Source organism: Ranitomeya imitator, chromosome 3 (genome assembly GCF_032444005.1).
Source record: "Ranitomeya imitator isolate aRanImi1 chromosome 3, aRanImi1.pri, whole genome shotgun sequence".
NCBI lineage: Eukaryota > Metazoa > Chordata > Amphibia > Anura > Dendrobatidae > Ranitomeya > Ranitomeya imitator.
In genome coordinates, this window is record NC_091284.1 from 429,844,612 (window position 1) to 429,868,507 (window position 23,896).

At 45.2% G+C, this 23,896-nt stretch overlaps 1 protein-coding gene across 1 annotated transcript in view; it reads right to left on the reverse strand.

Annotated features, from left to right (window-relative positions):
• Window positions 1-2,676: 2,676 nt before the first annotated feature.
• LOC138670176 (Krueppel-like factor 12) overlaps window positions 2,677-23,896 on the reverse strand; it is a 43,208-nt gene continuing 21,988 nt past the window's right edge. Inside the window, exons 2-4 of the mRNA XM_069757273.1 lie at window positions 14,289-14,382; window positions 3,406-3,548; window positions 2,677-3,293 (exon numbers count right to left, since the gene is read on the reverse strand). Of these exons, the coding sequence (XP_069613374.1) occupies window positions 3,115-3,293; window positions 3,406-3,548; window positions 14,289-14,382 (416 nt within the window). The 3' untranslated portion in view covers window positions 2,677-3,114. The remainder of the gene's footprint in view (window positions 3,294-3,405; window positions 3,549-14,288; window positions 14,383-23,896) is intronic.

Here is a 23,896-nt window from a genome sequence, read left to right on the forward strand (position 1 = left end):
AAAGCTCCACAAAAGGCTTCTTAACCTTTTCCAGGCAGATAGATATCAAAGACTTTGGTTCGCATTTATTCCAGAATTTCTTTGGATATCAGCATGATGTCTAGCTTTTGAGAATCTTTTGGTCTACTTAACTGTCAGGCATGTCCTATTTAAGTGATTTCATGATTGAGAAATAACTTTTTTCACCCAGGGCCCTGTAGGTTTGGAATTCTTTTTCCCTTAATAAAGACCTTCACTTAAACAGCATTTTGTGATTGTGTCATCTTTGTCTAATATTTAAAATTTATTTGGTGATCTGAAACATTTAAGTGTGACAAGCATGCAAAGGAATAGGAAATCGGGAGGCGGACAAATACCATTTCACACAACTGTACATATCCCAGTGATCCAGGACATATTGTACTTTATGTTAGTGGTAATTTTAGATTAATACGATCTGCATTTATTTCTAAAAAACAATATTGTAGATTTAACAGACAATTCTCAATATTTTTAATCTTTGTCATACCACCTAAAATAGTTAATAAATAACATTTATCATATGTCTACTCTATATTATGTGTACAAATTTATAGGTCCTTTAGGCAGATATTCAAAGTTCAAAAATTGAGAATTTTTCTAAATTGTCAAATTTCTGATGTTTTCATAATTCAATCATATCAACCTAAATTTACCAATAATAAAGAACAATGTGTCGAGAAGAAAAAAAAAAAAAAAAGTATCAGAATCACTGATGGCTGTAGAAGAATTTTAAAAGTTAATACCATGCAAAATGACACGTCAGAGTTGGAAAAAAATGGCATGCTCAGTAAGGTGAAAACGAGTTTCGGAAGAAAATGGTTAGAACGAGAGAATCTGAAAAGTTGGTTGATAGGGGGGATGGTTACATATACGGTAATTCACAAAAAGCCATTGGGGAACTGAATCAGTCCCTAAAAATTAGGTCACTGAAAGTTTGTAGAAAATGTGAAAAATTGTTGCCAAATTTTTAAGCAATATATCGATCCCAAAAAATAAACTTCTATATAAAAAAAAATCTAACACAAAGTAGATATAGTGCTTTTAAAAAGTAATCATACCCCGTAAAGTTTTCCCTATTTGTTCACATAACACCCACAAACTGAAAATCCAAATCAAATACATTTATGTGATACTATCACAAAATGGTAAGTAATTGTGAGAGGTAATGAAATAATACAAGGTTTTCTAATTATTTGAAAAATATGAATCTGAAAATTGAGGAGTGCATTTGTATTCAGCCCCTTTACTCTAATACCCCTAAACAAAATCCGGAGCGACCAATCACCTATAGAAGTCACATCATTAGTAAATGGAGTCCATCGGTGAGTGATTTTTTATCAGTATAACTACAGATGTTCTATGAAGGGCTCAGAGGTTTGTGTGTCGCCGTCGAGCCCACCAGACAGGTCAGGGATAACGTTGTCGAGAAGAGTAAAGCAGAGTTAGGTTATAAAAAAAAAAAATAGCTCAAGTACTAAACGTGAAAAAAACGCAGAAGATGTCACGGGGCACGAATACTTTTTCAAGGCACAGTATATGGTAAATGTTAACTGTTGGCTGATGCGAAACAGTAACAGTTTGAAAATTGCAAATTTTCCATATAGTTTGAAAATGTCCTTTTTTTTTGGAATATGCTCAAAAGATATCGCCATAAAATGTATTACCGTAAAGTGCGCGTCATGATAAAACAAATCTTAGAATCAACTTAGTAGGTAAAAATATTTCAGAGTTATTGCCACGCAAGATAACCCACATATAAACAAAACGGGGCCGGCGTCCTCGAGTCCAAATCAGCGGCGTTACACAAGCGGTCATTTTCTGATGACACATTCCCATTGTACCATAAAGTGACAACAATAAAAAAGGTCGTTATTATAATTCAGATCTGTAGCTGTGATTAAAGAGAACCCGTCATTAGATTCATGCTGCCTTAGCCAAGGGCCGCATCGGACAAATGAAAGCGAGCATATAGGGTCCTGCATGTTGAGACCCGACAAGTCCGGTGAGGTCCTCGCCCGGCTTCTCCTTGCCTGGCTCTGGTTGGGAAAGCCAATAGATCTCATCTGACTAGTCCAGGCTCTCTCTAAAGCCCCAGGAGCGCTTTCCAATCGGTGTTGTCCTCTGATACGCAGCCACATTTCCATGTGCGCAGCCACGCTCAGATTCCCGCAGCCTGTGGTTCGGGCAGCATGAATCTAATGACAGGTTCCCTTTACACTCGATGTGCAAATGTTTGTGTTTCTGCACAAATAACATCGCATGTATAAATACATACATGGCATATAAAAAGGTGAAAAAAAATACAGGGAAAAAATTCTCCTAAAATTGTAACAGGAATATATCCCGCTTTTTACCTTCAGATGTACTGCAGTTTTTGTCCACCCAAACAAGTATATCTATGCACAAACTCATTTTTGGAGAGACATGCACACATTCTGCAGTCTGCAAGTCAAGTAAATACAAAATGTCTACAGAAAAGAAAAATATAGAAAAATCATAATTACAGAGAAGTTGTTAAATAAGGGAATAAAGTCAATTGTGTTTAGAATGACCCTATACAGTGGCACGATCGATATAGTATTCCCGATACCCAGATATTGCAGCTTGTTCCAAATGGTGGAAAGGAAAATAGATTTTTTTTTTAGTTTTTCTTTTGCCATTTCTCACGTGGATGTATGCCTCTTCCAGCTTCACTTGTCAGGACAGACAGCGCTTCAATCACATTACTTCAGATTTAGAGTTTGTATCACTTCATAATGTCCCAAGTCGAGGTGGCGGGAAATGGATTTCGAGAAGATCCTTGGAGAAGAAGGGGGAAACGCAAGATGCTGGTGGAGCAGAAAAGGTCTCTCCGGGACTGTGCTTTCTGTGGCAGAAGGTGAGTATACACTACAGGACTCGCACCATACCAATAAGAGGAGACGACTAGAGCGAAAAACAACTAAATGAATATTGACATTAAATGTCAAACGAGGCGGTGAAAAGATATTGGAGCTGAAAGAAGATTAGGCAACGATTTTGAAGTCTATGAAATATCAAAAGTTTCTTTCAGCCGTTCCCACCCCCATCCCACAATAGGTCCATGAAATACTGTCACATGATATGCCTCCTGCGGTGGAGGGCCAGATGGTCGGAACGAGAGAAGGTTCGGTCACATTTCGAACAAATGAAAGGTTTAATGCCTGTATGTTTACGGAAATGTCGCGTCAACTCGTCTGATCTGGCAAATTTCCACGTACAACCCTTCCATTTGCATTTGTAGGGTTTTTCTCCTAAGACAAGAAATACAAAAGGTTAGACATGCTCCATGCTAAAGCCATCATGCATTAATCTAAGCGTTGGACATAAAACCTTCCACGAATCCATTACTATCCAGAAAGGCACCTGTGTGTATCCTCCTGTGGGCTTGTAGGTGTGAGCTCTTGGTATATACTTTATCGCAGCCTTCAAAATCACATTGATGAACTCTCCTTTTCCTTGCATCTGGAAACCCTGCTCCGCTGGGCTGCATTCGAACGAGGCGGGCACTGGAGGAAAAGCAGAAGTTTTAAAATCATTAATATCTCCAACATTTAAATTGCAACATAAAGAAAGAAAAGTTGTGGAATTACTGAAATCACTGGTTGGACTGACAGGTTACTGATCTGCAAATGATGAGAAAATGGAAACGTCTCCATGGCTACAGCATCTCCAGACTTGTCTTCCATCGAAAACGTCAGTGATTACACAGGAGCTGCCAGCGGAGGGTTTTGATGATTTGACCAAGTGCATTCAGAGGCAGAACCTTCTTTGGACAACCATTAATAATTTCCCTGATAGACATGGCTGTAAGTGCAGGGATTTCTGCATGTGAAGCTCATACTAGATATCGAATACATCGAGAGGTTTTGAAAATGTTGTTTCCATCTAGTGATTTGATCACTCACACGTCTTTCCATCATTCCATGACTGACGTCACGGCATTTAATCTTAATTATCCAGATGTCTTTTCTCAGTAAGTCAGGAGGCATAGACTTATCTATATGTTGACTTTTACATTTTACTTTTGTTAGTATAAGCCTGTAATATTGACTTAAGTTGACATTTGTTTTAACATATTGTGTTGTTATCTTGGAAGACAGAGACGCAGGGTAATTGAACAATAGCTATTTGCCAATATGTTGATTACACACTGTCCAGGCCAGTTTGTTGACTTGCAAACATTGAAGGGTAAACTATAAATAAACAATGCGTGTTAACATCATCCCTTCCCCTTGAAATCTGGAAGATAGCTTGAAGGACAACAGTTGTGAACTATAAAAAGGGGATATAGGGATTTGTGTGTACTCACCGTAAAATCCTTTTCTCCGAGCCATTCATTGGGGGGACACAGACCGTGGGTGTATGCTGCTGCCAATAGGAGGCTGACACTAAGTGATACAAAAAAAAGTTAGCTCCTCCCCTGCAGTATACACCCTCCTGCTGGCTCTCAGCTAACCAGTTCGGTGCAAAAGCAGTAGGAGATCAATAACAATATATGAGCGTATAGCATGTCTCATTATAAAAAACAAGCATAAGCTAATAACAGGGTGGGAGCTGTGTCCCCCAATGAATGGCTTGGAGAAAAGGATTTTAGGGTGAGTACACAAAAATCCCTATTTCTCCTTCACCTCATTGGGGGACACAGACCGTGGGACGTCCCAAAGCAGTCCCTGAGTGGGGACAACAATAGATCAGGCCCTGTGTAACCACTACTTACAAGTGCGCCACCGCGGCCTGCAGAGTCCACCTGCCCAGACTCACATCTGTGGAAGTGTGGGAATTATAGTGCTTCAAGAATGCATGCGGATTGGACGAATCCGCAAGCTTGCAGGCGTGCCTTGCCGACGCCTGGTGCCTAGAACCCTTGATAGACAGGGAGATAGTCCTTCCGTGCTAGATGTCAGCCTCCTGGATGGTGAAAAGAATTCACCATGTTATCATGGTCGATGAAACGGCTAAACCCTTCCTGAAAATGTCAGGAAGCCTTCCTCTACCGTCAGGAAGCCCAAATAAAGCGTCCAACCTTCAGAAGGATGCCGTCCTCAAGACGTACCTACTCAGAGCACTCACTTCGTCCAGAATATGGGGGATCTTATTCCATTTTGTGGACTGGAGCCAAAAGAGATGAGGGAAGAACTATGCCCTCATAACAGTGGTAATACAGTACCATCTTGGTAACAAGGGATGGAGATGGCCTGAGGACAACCTTGCCTCGAAGGTAATAAGGGAAAAAAGCCTGAAAGAGCAGAGAAGCTAGCTCCGAAGACTCGTCAGAGTGAGAATATCGCAGAGGAGAACAGGGCGACTTTCCCTGATAGTAAAGTCTGCCCGGATGAAAAAGGAGCCTACTGTAAGGCTCCTAGGAATAATAAGGTCCCAATGATGTAACGGTGTGCGATAGGGAAGAACTACGTGTGAAAACTCCCTGTGAGAAAGTCCCTACGTGCAGTTGTGCTGCGATAAGGCGAGAAGATACTAGCTCCGCAAACAAACAAAAAAAACGGACGTGGTCAGTGCGGATCTCTGAGGATCACTGGGGCCCCTTTCAGCTTCCGAAAGGCTTTCGGAAGAAGTGGAAGGGGAGTTATGGAAAATGGTACCACGGCAGAACCAGAGCATGGAGAGCGATGGCTCTTGGATCTCGAGGCCGAACCACGAACTCGAGTACATTGGCCTTCAGTCTGGATATCATCCCACCTACAACTGGAGAGCTCCAGTAAGGACAGATCTGATGGAAGACTTCGGGGTGAAGTTCCCACTGACTTGAGGCGGAACCCTGACGGCTGAATTTGTTTGCCGTTCAGAGTTCTACTTCTGGGATATATACTGCCGAGATCACCGAATAATAGGACTTCGGCCCATCAGAGAAAGTGAGGTACCTCGGTCATGGCGCCTGACCGTGGGTACCTGCTAGATGACTGACGTAAGGCACCGCCGTGGCATTATCCAATTGAATCCGAATAGGGTGACCCGCCAGAAGGCAGTGGACCTGCTGTAAGACTACCGTTCAGATCTCCAGAACAATGATGGGGAGAAGAAGACTGGCATTGGTAGTTACTAAACCATTGAACCGGGAGAAAGGCCCTGGATGAAGAAGGAGCTCAGAGACTATTGTCTGAAAGTCTGTTTGACTTGCTGAAAACGAGCGGAGCGAAGGAAACCGCTTCCATTGTCATCACCATTTTTCCTCAGAACTCTCTTAGCAAATCGAAGGAAATGAGGGGGTGAGTAATCAAGTACTCAGAACTCTCCTTGCGCGATTTCCCTGTTGAAGGGCCATGACCTTGTCTCGAGGAAGAATTACCATCCTTCTAGAAGTGTGCAGGATCATCCTCAAAATGGATATCTGCTGGGCTGGAAATGAGGAGAACTTGTCTAAGTGTAGCTGCCAGCCCAGGAGAGAAGGTATCGCAAGAGATATAGACGACTCAGCGTAGTCCTGGAAGGGCGGCTAGACAGACCAAACAGGGCAGGACGAGCATGCCTCTAGAGTGCAAGAGAAACATGACATCCGCCATGACCCGTGCGAACACTCTGGGTGCGGAAGCAAGGCCAAAGGACAAGGTTGTGACTTGAAAATGCTGTTGACGAATGGAAAGGCGAAGGAATTTTTGCAGAGGGCAAGCAACCCGAATGTCGATGGATGCCGGAAACTGCACCTTTTTCTGTTGAACTAATGGCTGAGCGGAGGAACTCCATCCAAAAAAGGAGGACCATGTCAAAGGTTGTTAGAAGTTTGAGGTCCAGGGTCGATCTTACTTTTCGTTCCCCTGTTTGGAACCAAGATCCCTAAGATCTAGACTGTGCTGGACAATCCTTATACAATCCTTTGTCAGTCTCCCGCTCAAAGGATTTGATTGGCCAGTTGTTGCTGGTGTGAATCAAGGTAGTTAAGGTCTCCAGCCAGGAGACCATTGCTCTAGCAATCCATGCGGCCGCTAGGGAGGATAGAGCGCTGGACCCGAAGCCGCAAGACGGAACGAATCAGATTTGCTATCTGACAGTCCGTGGTATTTTTAATTGATGACCCATCGGGTAGGGATACTGGTAGGTATACCACAGGAGATTCTACCCGGTTAATCTGCCCCATGGCAGAATGTGCGGCTGCATCCAGCAGGTCATAGTCTCTTGCCATCTCCTCTTTTCACGGTGCAGAGATAAAAATTAGGAACCCTCGATCCATCAACCTCTTAACAGGGAAGTGGAGAGGAATTGTCCGCCTTCTTGCATCATCCGCTAAATAGTGGTGATGCAGAGGGGGGAGCTCGTACGCCAAAAAGGGTGCCTCTATATGTCCACAGAGTTCAGGTCTCCGGGTGGACAGGACAGGTTGTCTGGCGTTAGGCCTGGATGCAGAAGAGGAAACATGGAGGCGACACTCCGTGTGCTTGTCTGTTGATGGTGTGGGGAGATCGGTGCCCTTTAAAGGACCTGTCGCCCTTAAAAAACAGGCCAGGCATGGCATCCCACGTAGAGGCTTCTGTCCAGTGAATCACTTATCCGAATTGAATGGCAAATGCTCTCGAGGGAGTTTAGTCTCTGAAGCTCTGGCAAGCTCAGGCAATATCCAATCCATATTCAGAGCCTTGTTGTCATCAAATCATTGGTGAGGGAGCAGGAAACGAAAAACTTCCGTTTTCTAGATGCCTGTATGTTTCAAGAAGCCTGCAGGTTTCTAGAATACTTGCGGCCCCTGCTAGCCGACGGCTCCCATGTAGGATAGGGACCATGTATATTGGTCCTGCGAGCACTCCAAACACAGAGGGTACACAGAGGGATTCAATCTCTTGGTCAGAGAACCATGGTTTGGTCAGTGAAGAAGTCCACTGAGGGGAACTAGAGGATAAAGCTGGGGTCGGCGGCGGAGGGCTCCTCGGATTGATCAAGCACCTTTAAGACCAGGGAATACTGGTCATGCGCCTTCAAGACCAGGGAATACTTGTCATGCACCTTTAAGACCAGGGAATACTGGTCATGCACCTTTAAGACCAGAGAATACTGGTCATGCACCTTTAAGACCAGAGAATACTGGTCATGCACCTTTAAGACCAGAGAATACTGGTCATGCACCTTTAAGACCAGAGAATACTGGTCATGCACCTTTAAGACCAGAGAATACTGGTCGTGCACCTTTAAGACCAGAGAATACTGGTCGTGCACCTTTAAGACCAGAGAATACTGGTCATGCGCTTTAAAAGATCAAGGCATACTTGTCATACGCCTTTAAGACTGGGAATACTGGCCATATGCCTTTAAGACCAGGAAATACTGGTCATGTGCTTTTAAGACCAGAGAATACTGGTCATGCACCTTTAAGACCAGAGAATACTGGTCATGCACCTTTAAGACCAGAGAATACTGGTCATGCACCTTTAAGACCAGAGAATACTGGTCATGCGCTTTAAAAGATCAAAGAATACTTGTCATACGCCTTTAAGACTGGGAATACTGGCCATATGCCTTTAAGACCAGGGAATACTGGTCATGGGCCTTTAAGACCAGGGAATACTGGTCGTGCACCTTTAAGGCCAGGTACTTCCTTACCCGGGTACTGATGTAGAGACGATGTGCCCCTTTAATGCAAAAAAACTGTCACCCCAGTGTGAGCTGGCCGGGTGGACCAAGATGGCCACCGGGAGCTGCAGAGTTGATAAAATCTCGCAGAGAGCGAGAAGCGCCAATTCGGGGGGCGGAGCCACAGATACGACGTTGAATAGCCCTAAGCCGGGGCCTAAATTTCTGTAGCCGGCGGAAGTCACCAGTGGGTCGTTCCAGGCAAGACTTCCAGGATGCGGCCTACAAATCGGCCGAAGCCGGGGACTACATTTTTGCAGCCATCCAGAGCGTTACCTCAGAGAGGTGGGCCACAGGGAAGTGGCTGAGGCTGCCTGTCAGCATGTGAATATCCCACTGAAGATGGATCCACTCACCATTGGTGCGCGTCCCGGCATGGAGCCGCTGCGGATGTGGTTTCAGCGCTGTTCTGTGCAGCGTGGACGATGCAGGGATAAACCTCAATCCATCATCCGTTTGTTAGGGAGGTGGAGAGGAACTGTCCGCCTCCTTGTGCCATCCGCTTTCACAGTGGTGGGACAGTGGGGGCTGCTCGGACGCCATAGAGAGGGGCCTCTGTACAGCCACGGAGCTCAGTCCGGGTGGACAGGGCCAGTTGTCCGGCATTAGGCCTGGCTCCAGGAGGATACATGGAGGCGACACTCCATGTGGTCGCCTGCTGCTGGTGGGAGATCGGAACCATGAAAGGAACTGTCGCCCCTGAAGTGAGCTCAGGCATGGCTTCCCACGTCGCAGGAGAGGGTACGGGGAGGTATACTCGCCGTGCTCGCCTGTTGATGGTTCGGGGGAGATCGGAACCTTGAAAGGAACCGTCGCCCCCTTCACTCCGTTAATTAAAAAATAAAAATTTACAGAAAAGTAAACAATAAAATAAAAACGTTGGGGTCTGAAACAGACCCATGTGCCTCCTACAGACACTAAGCAAGAACTGGTTAGCTGAGAGCCAGCAGGGGGGTATATACTGCAGGGGAGGAGCGAACTTTCTTTGTATCGGTACCTTCACACTAAACGACGCTGCAGCGATCCAGACAACGATCCGGATCGCTGCAGCGTCGCTGTTTGGTCGCTGGAGAGCTGTCACACAGACAGCTCTCCAGTGACCAACGATGCCGGTAACCAGGGTAAACATCGGGTTACAAAGCGCAGGGCCACCGATCCAGCGATGTCTTCGCTGGTAACCAGGGTAAACATCGGGTTACTAAGCGCAGGGCTGCGCTTAGTAACCCGATGTTTACCCTGGTTACCATCCTAAAAGTAAAAAAAACAAACGCTTCATACTTACCTACCGCTGTCTGTCCCCGGCACTGTGCTTCTCTGTACTGGCTGTGAGCACAGCGGCCGGAAAGCAGAGCGGTGACGTCACTGCTCTGCTTTCCGGCCGCTGTGCTCACAGTGAGTGCAGGAAAGCACAGTGCCGGAGGACAGACAGCGGAAGGTAAGTATGAAGCGTTTGTTTTTTTACTTTTAGGATGGTAACCAGGGTAAACATCGGGTTACTAAGCGCAGCCCTGCGCTTAGTAACCCGATGCTTACCCTGGTTACCAGCGAAGACATCGCTGGATCGGTTTCACACACGCCGATTCAGCGATGTCAGCGGGAGAGCCAGCGATTAAATAAAGTTCTGGCCTTCTAGCCCCGACCAACGACATCACAGCAGGATTCTGATCGCTGCTGCGTGTCAAACTGAACGATATCGCTAGCCAGGACGCTGCAACATCACGGATCGCTAGCGATATCGTTTAGTGTGAAGGTACCTTTAGTGTCAGCCTCCTAGTGGCAGCAGCATACACCCACGGTCTGTGTCCCCCAATGAGGCGAAGGAGAAATGCCTCTGTAACATGTTATCCAAGAAATCCAGTGATCCAAAGAGCCAGACACTTTACAAAACCACATATGGAGCAATATATGGGGCCCATTACATATGGAGCATCTTATGGGGCCCATTACATATGGAGCAATATATGGGGCCCATTACATATGGAGCATCTTATGGGGCCCATTACATATGGAGCATCTTATGGGGTCCATTACATATGGAGCAGTATATGGGGCCCGTTCTACTGTATGGAGAAATATATAGGGTTCATTATAATGTATGGAGAATTATGTGAGGTCCATTTTTCTGTAAGGAGCATTATATGGGGTCCATTATACCGTATGGAGCAATATAAGGGGCACATTCTGCATAGAGCACTATGTGGTGTCCATTATACTGTATGGAGCAATATAAGGGGCATTTTATTCTGCATAGAGCACTATGTGGTGTCCATAATACTGTATGGAGGAATAAACTGCCCTTTTTCTGAGCTATTGACAACATTCATGTAATGTAACAAGTGAAATCTTTGGCATTGTACTACACCTATATTTCTCTGCTGTATCTGCGCATCATGGATTGTGGTATGTGTTAAAGGGGCCCACTGAGACTCTTTCTCCTGGGGTCCACGAAAACCTGGAGCCAGCCCTGTCAACTTCCTAAGCTTGTTATTACCTTCTCTCTGTGCGTGCCACAGGTGGGGTAGTCGGCCCTAAAAGATCGTAAATCACAGCTGATTTTAATCCCAGACAGTCAGCAGAAGGGTGAGACTTTGTAATTTGCACCATCTTAGGTATTTTGCTGGGACTGTTCTGTGTGTTATTTGACTGTTTTGTGGTTCAATAAAGTATTACCACACTGTTTTACCCTCATCCTGTGTTGTCTGAGTAACGTTACGCCCACGGTAAAAGGAGAGCGGGTGTTGAGCCCTGGTCCTTGCGTTTTCGGGCTGACCCGGTGTCTCCACGACTTCCATTTTTGGCGTTGCAATCTCAATATCGAGGAGTGCAGAAATTTAAAATAAATAAATAAATTATAAGCGCCCAAATGAAGATCACCAAAATAATTTCCTTGTCCTTATTTTGATATCAGTTACTAAGGTATGCGAGTGGGGACAATCACTACTTCGATGATTTGTTAAGCTGTTCGTGCTCATTTCAACCCCAACATCACTAAATACAAATGTCATCCAAAATAAGAAAAAAAGATGAGAACCAGAACTCCGTGGTAAATCATTTTTGTCTTACATAGAGTAGACTTTCAAGCACTTGTATTGTCTTATATTCACACTTATAGTAAGTAACGGAACAGGTAGCCACAACAACCTCAGCCCAGCCACATCATCGAAATAAAGAACATGCACACCGCTATGCTACATACAGTACATACATATATACATACACACACACACACAGCTATGCTACATACATATATACATACACACAGCTATGCTACATACAGTACATACATATATACATACACACACACACAACTATGCTACATACATATATACATACACACAGCTATGCTACATACAGTACATACATATATACATACACAGCTATTCACATACATATATACATACACAGCTATGCTACATACACACAGCTATGCTACATACACACAGCTATGCTACATACACACAGCTATGCTACATACACACAGCTATGCTACATACACACAGCTATGCTACATACACACACAACTATGCTACAAACACACAGCTATGCTACATACAGTACATAAATATATACATACACACACAGTTATGCTACACACACAGCTATGCTACATACAGTACATATATATACATACACACAAAGCTATGCTACATACAGTACATAAATATATACATACACACAGCTATGCTACATACACACACAGCTATGCTACATACTTTACATACATATATACATACACACACAGCTATGCTACATACACACACACAGCTATGCTACAAACACACACACAGCATACATTACCACATTTTGCGCACACTCTGCTGACATCATTATAGTCTATGGCCTCGAATCCTGTTTTGCAGAGGGGGTTCAGAGACAAGCCCTCAACGGGATCCATGAATGTGTAACTATATGCAATGTGAAAGCACATCAAAGCATCTCCTTGTGGACAGTGCTCAGCTGGAATAAAGCAGGTAAGCCCCAAGTCACATATCAAGGACAAAAAAAAACAACTCATGAGTATATTACAACACTGAAAGGAGGGAGGGAATTAACCACCAGAGAGTATAATCCTTTTTCAAAAAAATGAATTTTATTAAATACTTATCTCCAAAAATAGACAATGGGAATCGGAAAACTACTGGACACCAAACAAGCAGGGGCAGAATGTTACCAATATAATGCAAAATTGAGAAATATTTAATGAACAAGTAAGTCAAAATAATAAAATGTAGCCCAAAGTAAACATATTGGTAGCAGAATTCAAAAAAGTGCAAACAGCAATTTGAGAAAATAGTAATAAATATCGATAGTGACAAAAAAGGTCTACCACATAATGTTAGATCAAGCTGCCAAAATACACAGAGCCACTAAAAGTAAATAAGTATATAAATTAACAAGTATATGTGTCACCGTGCAGCAGCAAGGAAGAAAAGTGCAAATTGCTAACCCACTGAACATGGGTGTAAGTCAATATAGCGAGGACGGCTATAACAGACGCTCCTGAAGAAGTTCAAATGAAACGTGCGTTGGGGTGGCGGGGACACTGTGCTACTATGCTCAATTCAGGAACTTCACTCTTATTCTATGCTTTTTCTGATTAGGTTTGTTGCTGCCAACAGTATGCTTTCTGCACGGTCAATGACACATATACTTGTTAATTTATATACCCATTTACATTTAGTGGCTCTGTGTATTTTGGCAGCTTGAGCTAACATTATGTGGTAGACATTCATTTTTTGTCACCATATCTATATTTATTACTATTTTCTTAAATTGCTGCAATCTATTTACTTTGGGCTACACTTCAATATTTTGACTTACTTGCTCATTGAATATTTTTGAATTTTGCATTATATTGGTAACATTCTGCCCCTGCTTGTTTGGTGTCCAGTAGTTTTCCGATTCCCTTTGTCTATTTTAGGCTTCTTTTACACTTACCGTGGTTTCGCGACCACAATAGATTTCTATGGGGCCGCAAAAACGGGCCGCAATAATTCCACGGAGAGCCATATGGCCGTGAGGGCCATATTTACAACCGTGAAAAAGTATCGAGACTGCTCAATATTTTTCATGGCTTACGGACATGGCCCCCATTGAAAATCAATGGGGCCGCAAAAACAACTTGTTTTTGCAGTGCACCGTGACTTCCAGTTTTGTGGAACGCTGTTTTTTTTTTCCAATACTTTTGCCATAGTATTGGAAACCCGAAAAACATCGATCCGCAAGTTTTTTGTGGTCCGTTATTTCGGCAGTAATACGGCCTGCACAAAGCACGGTAAGTGTAAAAGAAGCCTTAAAGAGGTTTCTTTAATAAAATTATTTCTTTTTTTTAAAAAGGATTATACTCTCTGGTGGTGGTTCATTCACTTCCTTCTTTCAGAGTTGTAATGTGGTCAGCCGGAGTAAGGAGACTTATAGGCCACGGAGTAAGGAGACTTATAGGCCATGGAATGCTTCTTTAGGAAATTAAATACGCAAATTGCATCTCCAGAAGGAAAATGACTACATCACTGGCGCCACTTACTGGATGTAACAATCATAAGTGAAATATCGCCCTGTATTAGATGCAACATTTTCCAATTGGACCCCTTCAGTGCGGTCTCGATTTTTCTTCACTTTTGATATTTAAGTCTTAAAGCAAAGTAAAGAGATTGAAATCAGTTTGGTTTTACCTGTATGTTTTATCCTGGAAAGAGGAGGTGGTCTCCGCAAGGCTCTCATCACTGTCACTGTTTGTCTCCACTGGAGAATCAGGCTCCACTTTAACTGAAAAATAAAATCAATTCCCTTTAAGACATGTGCTAAGAAATAAATCCGTCAGTAGGATCGTCCCTCCTGAGCCGTCTATATGGGAATGTAGGTCATAGGAAGCAGAAGAACTTGACACCTTCATATCTGCAATCTAATGTCTTATTCCAGAGAAATCCAGGTTTTTCTTAATATGTAAATGAGCTGTTCTCTGGGCCAGACATAGATCTCCCTGAGAATCTGCCTCCAGGGATTTTTTTTTTTTTTACGACAAGGGGGCATTACCAGTGTGAGACATGTAGATCAGGAGAGCGGACTGTCAGTCATTACATGTCTCACACTGGTAACGCCCCGTCATTTATAATAATCTCTGGGGGCGGATCCTCAGGGAGATCTATGTCCGGCCCAGAGATCTGGACAGCTCATTTACATATCATGTGGATTTCTCTGGGATAAGACATCAGATCGCAGAAATCAAGGTGTCATGTTATTGTCAGCTCCACTCCCTTCTGGCAGAGGCAGATGATGGCTGTGTACCATTATCTGCCAGGAAATATGCTAGCTACTTTGAATCTGACCATTGGCAGCTGATGAGGTACGCATGTCGCCTACTGAGGTCTTTAAGACTACAAAATTAGTCATTAGGGAAAATTGTGGCGTCAACAAATGTCATCCGGCTCATACTTATAATGGAAAAAGAAACAAAACACTCACAAAGGATGCAACAAGGGATTCAGGAAGTGTGTGTGTTCTGAATATGTTTCCCCCTTGTAAAAAAAACGCCACCTATACTCCCTTCCGGTGCTGGCGCCGTTCCAGTGGCTCCCCCGGGGATCACATAACATTGTCACGCGATCCCTTAGGCCAACCAGGCTTCACGCTCCCTCCTTCGGACGAATCGCCTACATCTGGAGGAAATGAGAGGGCAGCCATAGCTCTTGCTTTCTACGGATGTATATCATTTGTCTGAAGGAGGTGACACTGAAGCCTGATCGGCCTCAGGGATCACGTAACAATGTTATGCGATCCTCGGGGGAGACACTGGAACAGAGACAACACCGGAGGGGAGTATAGGTGATATTATTTTACAAGGGGGAAACAGATTCACAAAGGGTTACCCTTTAAAGAACTAATATATAGCAATTCTGGAAGTGTACAGTATTTGCTCATTCGGTCTTACAAAAAAATGGAAGAAAAAAAAAAAAAAAAAAAGTAATGTACCGCCAAATGGTACCAATAAAAACCTTCAAGCCCTTCTTCTGTTTACTGATGACAGATCTGAATAATAGAGGCTTTTCACATTATTAGTAGATCAAAAGGTGCTGGAAGAGAGAGACATGGCTTCCAAAAGCCAATCCAGTAAAATCCATAGCACAAAGCCATATGGCGTTTTCGGAGCTGTGCGGCGTGTCAGAACCACCGATAACCTCGACATGCACGGCTGCAGAGGGGGGAACACACTTAATGGTTGATGGCTTATCCCAGGGATAGATTACTCAAATCTCTGGTTGGTACTCATGGCTCAAAGACAAAGGGAGCGCTGTAGACGTGGACGTCGCGCCAAACTATAGGGTAAAACACTACAGAAGCCACATGAAGATGCAACTGAAAGTGTTAATGGTACATGAGCATATGGCAATAGTAAGGACACAATACTTCAGTCTATCCCAGACTAGTCATAGCCAACGTCCTCTTTTCCCCAGCCGATATAGGGGCCAACGTCCTCTTCTCCCCAGCCGATATTGGGTCCAACCTGCCAATATTTTATATGACGTATTCAACGGAGGGCCGTCGTATTTTGTACTATTGTATATGAGATCAGTGGCGGTCCAACACCCGGCACACCACCGGATCAGCAGAGCCCCGCCATGTGCACAGAGTAGGACCATGTATACGGTATTTGGACAAAGAAGCACACGCCCCAATTACATATCCACAGTATGGGTGCAGGCAGCAAAGTATCCAGTACAGAGACCCTCAAAACAAAAGGAGGGGAATGTGAGCACAAGGCATCTAAGATACCGACACAACTACGAAAGGATTCCCTAGGTGAAGCCGTCTCTTGGAAAAGACGGCATTTTTTTTTTTTTTTTTGCATGGTGTCGATGACCACCATCCATGGGCATCCGTGGGCATGCGCAGTGCATATCCTCGCCTCTCACTCCCCTCCTTCCGGCTTCTTCAGACTGTGCGGCGTCACGGCCGTGGCATGCTATTAGGGATCAGCTGACGGCGCACAGTCTGAAGAAGGGAGATGAGCGAGAGCCTGAGGTGAAGATATGCACTGCGCATGCCCATGGATCCCAGGCACGCAGTGTGACTAAATCAGAAGACACTGCGAGGCGGGATCTCGGCCAGCGCGGCCGCACAGGCGCAGCCAGCCTGACACCAAATGTCGTCAGAAGATGGGCAGCGCTAAGCGTGCATGGCCAAGGGATAACATAACAGCACAGGCTCCGGGACAGATTCAAACAACGGTGAGGAGGCGGCGCACGGCACCAAGGGGGTAGGAATGACGGCTGTGCTGCGTCCCATTACTAAGGATACGTGGAAGATAGCCGTAGGCACTACTATAAATTGTGGTGCACAAGTAGGTGCCCAAACCGTACTTATGTTGTAGATAAACTTGGCACACACGTGGCCAAATGAAAGTGAGATTTAATTGAAAGAGTACATACAATATTGACGTTTCGGTCTCAGGTTAGACCTTCATCAATGTACCTCTCTTAGAGTATTTCATAGATTGACGTTCTAATAGGAGATTAATCCCTCTGCTTGTGGCTGGTACAGCTATAAATAGCAGGCTACACTTGGCACGACATCCACCGCTCGTCCTGAGAGTGGACTAACCTGAGACTGAAACGTCAATATTGTATGTACTCTCTTTCAATTAAATCTCACTTTCATTTGACCACGTGTGTGCCAAGTTTATCTACACCATTACGACGGATAGTCCCACCTCCGGGACGGTTTTACGGTATCAGTGGACACATTTTATAAGTGTTAAGTTCTGCGTGTGCAAGGAGCTAAACTAAAAGAGCTACCTTATCCTTGTGCAGCATTACTGCTGCACAAGGTGGCTCTTTCAGTAACAAACGCCTGGTGGGGGGGGGGGGTGGGGGGGGGACAGGTTCCCTTTAATTTCAGTTGTGTCAGCGTGGCTGTCGCAGGACACATTGCCGGCTACACAGCTGGGGATCAGCTGACGTTACTGAAACCCAATAACACTGGGTTGTATGTTTTGACTGTGCAGATGGCACTTCTGAGCCTCAACTGGCGGTGTTGGAGCCCAGGAATTACAGTTCAGGTGGTAGAAAGATGAACACAACCGGAGACCTGGATACTGTAGACACCCAATTATTTAATCAGGAAGAGGAGTGGCAAATTCCTGCGAGATCCAGGCCTGGTTCATTTTCAGAAAAGTAAGCCGGTCAATGTTATCGGAGGATAGTCACATGCGACGGTCTGTTAGTACACCGCTCTGCTTTCCGGCCGCTGTGCTCACAGTGAGTGCAGGAAAGCACAGCGCCGGGGACAGACAGCGGCAGGTAAGTATGAAGCGTTTGTTTTTTTTACTTTTAGGATGGTAACCAGGGTAGATATCGGGTTACTAAGCGCGGTCCTGCGCTTACTAACCCGATGTTTACCCTGGTTACCAGCGAGGACATCGCTGAATCGGCGTCACACACGACGATTCAGCGATGTCAGCGGGAGAGCCAGCGACGAAATAAAGTTCTGGCCTTCTAGCCCCGACCAACGACATCACAGCAGGATTCTGATCGCTGCTGCGTGTCAAACTGAACGATATCGCTAGCCAGGACGCTGCAACGTCACGGATCGCTAGCGATATCGTTTAGTGTGAAGGTTCCTTAATACAGTGGCCCAGATTTATTTACTAGTCTCCCTGAAGAAAAAAAAAAAAAAAAAAAAAAGGTGCAGATTAAAATTGGCAAATCTGCATCAGTGGCAGTCCTGTGTGTGGCATCTGTGTCATTTACTGGCACAGAAAACATACAGTCTGACAGTGGGCCTGATTTTTTTGCCAATTCTCCCATAAATAAATAAAAAACAGTGGGAGATTAAGATTGGCAATTGTGCCTCAGTGCCAGTGCTGTGTGTGTCATCTGTCTCTAATTTTGTGCCACATTAAACCTAGTGTGTAATACTGGGCCAGATTTCTTTTAACCCCTTTACCCCCAAGGGTGGTTTGCACGTTATGGACCGGGCCAATTTTTACAATTCTGACCACTGTCCCTTTATGAGGTTATAACTGTGGAACGCTTCAACGGATCCCGGTGATTCTGACATTGTTTTCTCGTGACATATTGTACTTCATGATAGTGGTAAAATTTCTTTGATATTACCTGCGTTTATTTGTGAAAAAAACGGAAATATGGCGAAAATTTTGAAAATTTCACAATTTTCCAACTTTGAATTTTTATGCAATTAAATCACAGAGATATGTCACACAAAATACTTAATAAGTAACATTTCCCACATGTCTACTTTACATCAGCACAATTTTGGAACCAAAATTTTTTTTTGTTAGGGAGTCAAGGGTTAAAAGTTGACCAGCAATTTCTCATTTTTACAACACCATTTTATTTTAGGGACCACATCTCATTTGAAGTCATTTTGAGGGGTCTATATGATAGAAAATACCCAAGTGTGACACCATTCTAAAAACTGCACCCCTCAAGGTTCTCAAAACCACATTCAAGAAGTTTATTAACCCTTCAGGTGTTTCACAGGAATTTTTGGAATGTTTAAATAAAAATTAACATTTAACTTTTTTTCACAAAAAGTTTACTTCAGCTCCAATTTGTTTTATTTTACCAAGGGTTACAGGAGAAAATGGACCCCAAACCTTGTTGTACAATTTGTCCTGAGTACGCCGATACCCCATAAGTGGAGGTAAACCACTGTTTAGGCGCATGACAGAGCTTGGAAGCGAAGGAGTGCCATTTGACTTTTTAATGCAAAATTGACTGGAATTGAGATGGGACGCCATGTTGCGTTTGGAGAGCCCCTGATGTGCCTAAACATTGAAACCCCCCACAAGTGACACCATTTTGGAAAGTAGACCCCCTAAGGAACTTATCTAGATGTGTGGTGAGCACTTTGACCCACCAAGAGCTTCACAGAAGTTTATGATGCAGAGCCGTAAAAATAAAAATTTTTTCCCACAAAAATTATTTTTTAGTCCCCAGTTTTGTATTTTCCCGAGGGTAACAGGAGAAATTGGACCCCAAAAGGTGTTGTGCAATTTGTCCTGAGTGCGCTGATGCCCTATATGTGGGGGGGAACCACCGTTTGGGTGCATGGGAGGGCTCGGAAGGGAAGGAGCGCCATTTGGAATGCAGACTTAGATGGAATGGTCTGCAGGCGTCACATTGCGTCTTCAGAGCCCCTAATGTACCTAAACAGTAGAAACCCCCCCACAAGTGACCCCATATTGGAAACTAGACCCCCCAAGGAACTTATCTAGATGTGTTGTGAGAACTTTGAGCCCCCAAGTGTTTCACTACAGTTTCTAATGCAGAGCCGTGAAAATAATCTTTTTTTTTCCCCACAAAAATTATTTTTTAGCCCCCAGTTTTGTATTTTCCCAAGGGTAACAGGAGAAATTGGACCCCAAAAGTTGTTGTCCAATTTGTCCTGAGTACGCCGATACCACATATGTTGAGGTAAAATCCTGTTTGGACACACGGGAGAGCTCGGAAGGGAAGGAGCACTGTTTTACTTTTTCAACGCAGAATTGGCTGGAATTGAGATCGGACGCCATGTCGCGTTTGGAGAGCCCCTGATGTGTCTAAACAGTGGAAACCCCCCCAATTATAACTGAAACCCTAATCCAAACACACCCCTAAAACTAATTCCAACGGTAACCCTAACCACACCTCTAACCCAGACACACCCCTAACCCTAATCCCAACCCTATTCCCAACCGCAAATGTAATCCAAACGCTAACTTTAGCCCCAACCCTAACTGTAGCCTTAACCCCAACTGTAGCCTTAACCCCAACTGTAGCCTTAACCCCAACTGTAGCCTTAACCCCAACTGTAGCCTTAACCCCAACTGTAGCCTTAACCCCAACTGTAGCCTTAACCCCAACTGTAGCCTTAACCCCAACTGTAGCCTTAACCCCAACTGTAGCCTTAACCCCAACTGTAGCCTTAACCCCAACTGTAGCCTTAACCCTAACTGTAGCCTTAACCCTAACTGTAGCCTTAACCCTAGCCCTAACCATAGCCCTAACCCTAGCCCTAACCCTAGCCCTAACCCTAGCCCTAACCCTAGCCCTAACCCTAGCCCTAACCCTAGCCCTAACCCTAGCCCTAACCCTAGCCCTAACCCTAGCCCTAACCCTAGCCCTAACCCTAGCCCTAACCCTAGCCCTAGCCCTAACCCTAACGGGAAAATGGAAATAAATACATTTTTTTAATTTTTTCCTAACTAAGGAGGTGATGAAGGGGGGTTTGATTTACTTTTATAGCGGGTTTTTTAGCGGATTTTTGTGATTGGCAGCCGTCACACACTGAAAGACGCTTTTTATTGCAAAAAATATTTTTTGCGTTAGCACATTTTGAGAGCTATAATTTTTCCATATTTGAGTCCACAGAATCACGTGAGGTCTTGTTTTTTGCGGGACGAGTTGACGTTTTTATTGGTAACATTTTCGGGCACGTGACATTTTTTGATCGCTTTTTATTCCGATTTTTGTGAGGCAGAATTACCAAAAACCAGCTATTCATGAATTTCTTTTGGGGAAGGCGTTTATACCGTTCCGCGTTTGGTAAAATTGATAAAGCAGTTTTATTCTTCGGGTCAGTACGATTACAGCGATACCTCATTTATATCATTTTTTTTTATGTTTTGGCGCTTTTATACGATAAAAACTATTTTATAGAGAAAATAATTATTTTTGCATCGCTTTATTCTGAGGATTTTTTTTGCTGATGTTGCTGTATGGCGGCTCGTGTTTTGCGTGACAAGATGACGCTTTCAGCGGTACCATGGTTATTTATATCTGTCTTTTTGATCGCGTGTTATTCCACTTTTTGTTCGGCGGTATGATCATAAAGCGTTGTTTTTTGTCTCTTTTTTCTTATGGTGTTTACTGAAGGGGTTAACTAGTGGGACAGTATTATAGGTCGGGTCGTTATGGACGCGGCGATACTAAATGTGTACTTTTTTTTATTTAAAGAAATGTATTGGAAAAAAAAAAATTTTTTCTTCATTATTTAGGATTTTTTTTTTTTTTTTACACACACTTGTAATAATTTTTTTTTACTTTGTCCCGGGGGGGGGGGGGGGGGGGGGGGGGGGGGGGGGAGGACAATACAGGTCAGTGATCTGCCAGTTTGCACGGCACTCTGACAGATCATCGATCTGTCTCAGAGCGCTGCAGCGTTACCAAGTGCCTGCTCTGAACAGGCACTTGGTAAGCCACCTCCCTCCCTGTAGGACCCGGATCCGCGGCCATCTTGGATCCGGGACTTGCTGCAGGGAGGAAGGTAGGAGACCCCCGGAGCAACGCGATCACATCGCGTTGCTGCGGGGGTCTCAGGGAAGCCCGCAGGGAGCCCCCTCCCTGTGCGATGCTTCCCTGCACCGCCGGCACATCGCGATCATGTTTGATCGCGGTGTGCCGTGGGTTAATGTGCCGGGGGCAGTCCTTGACCGCTCCTGGCACAAAGTGCCGGATGTCAGCTGCGATAAATTCTCCCTGAAATAAAAAAAAAAAGTTGGAGATTAAGATTGGCAATTCTGCCTCATTGCCAGTGCTGTGTGTGGCATCCGTCTCTAATTTTGTGCCACAGAACATATACTGTATAAGAGTGGGCCACATTTCTTAACCCCTTCCCGACCTTTGACGCCAGTAATAGGAGTCATGAAAGTCGGTGCCAATCCGACCCATGACGCCTATGCGGCGTCATGGAAAGATCGCGTCCCTGCAGACCGGGTGAAAGGGTTAACTCCCATTTCACCCGATCTGCAGGGACAGGGGGAGTGGTAGTTTAGCCCAGGGGGGGGTGGCTTCACCCCCTCGTGGCTACGATTGCTCTGATTGGCTGTTGAAAGTGAAACTGCCAATCAGAGCGATTTGTAATATTTCACCCATTATAACGGGTGAAATATTACAATCCAGCCATGGCCGATGCTGAAATATCATCGGCCATGGCTGGAAATACTAGTGTGCCCCCACCCCACCCCTCCGATCGCCCCCCCCACCCCCCCCGATCTGGCCGGTACACTGCTCCGGCTCCCCTCCGTCCAGTGCTCCGCTCCCCCCGTGCTCTTGTCCGCTCCCCCCGTGCTCCAATCACCCCCCCGTGCTCCAATCACCCCCCCTGCACTCCGATCCACCCCCCCGTGCTCCGTTCCACCCCCCCGTGCTCCGTTCCAGCCCCCCCGTGCTCCGTTCCACGCCCCCCGCGCTCCGTTCCACCCCTCCCGCGCTCCGATTCCCCCCCCCGTGCCCCGACCCCCCCCCCCCCCCCCGTGGTCCCCCCCCCGCGCTCCGATTCCCCCCCCCCCCCGTGCCCCGATCCCCCCCCCCCCCCGTGGTCCCCCCCCACCCTATCATACTTACCGATCCAGCCGTGGTCCCGTCCGTCTTCTCCCGGGCGCCGCCATCTTCCAAAATGGCGGGCGCATGCGCAGTGCGCCCGCCGAATCTGCCGGCCGGCAGATTCGTTCCAAAGTGCATTTTGATCACTGAGAAAGATTATATCTCAGTGATCAAAATAAAAAAAATAATAAATGACCCCCCCCCCCCCTTTGTCACCCCCATAGGTAGGGACAATAAAAAAATAAAGAAAATTTTTTTTTTCCACTAATGTTAGAATAGGGTTAGGGGTAGGGTTAGGGGTAGGGCTAGGGGTAGGGCTAGGGGTAGGGCTAGGGGTAGGGTTAGGGCTAGGGTTAGGGCTAGGGTTAGGAATGTGCACACGTATTCTGGTCCTCTGCGGATTTTTCCGCTGCGGATTTGATAAATCCGCAGTGCTAAACCGCTGCGGATTTATGGCGGATTTACCGCGTTTTTTTCTGCGCATTTCACTGCGGTTTTACAATTGCGATTTTCTATTGGAGCAGTTGTAAAACCGCTGCGGAATCCGCACAAAGAAGTGACATGCTGCGGAATGTAAACCGCTGCGTTTCCGTGCAGTTTTTCCGCAGCATGTGTACAGCGATTTTTGTTTCCCATAGGTTTACATTGAACTGTACACTCATGGGAAACTGCTGCGGATCCGCAGCGTTTTCCGCAGCGTGTGCACATACCTTTAGAATTAGGCTATGTGCACACGGTGCTGATTTGGCTGCGGATTCGCAGCAGTGTTCCATCAGGTTTACAGTACCATGTAAACATATGAAAAACCAAATCCGCTGTGCCCATGGTGCGGAAAATACCGCGCGGGAACGCTGCGTTGTATTTTCCGCAGCATGTCAATTCTTTGTGCGGATTCCGCAGCGTTTTACACCTGTTCCTCAATAGGAATCCGCAGGTGAAATCCGCACAAAAAACAC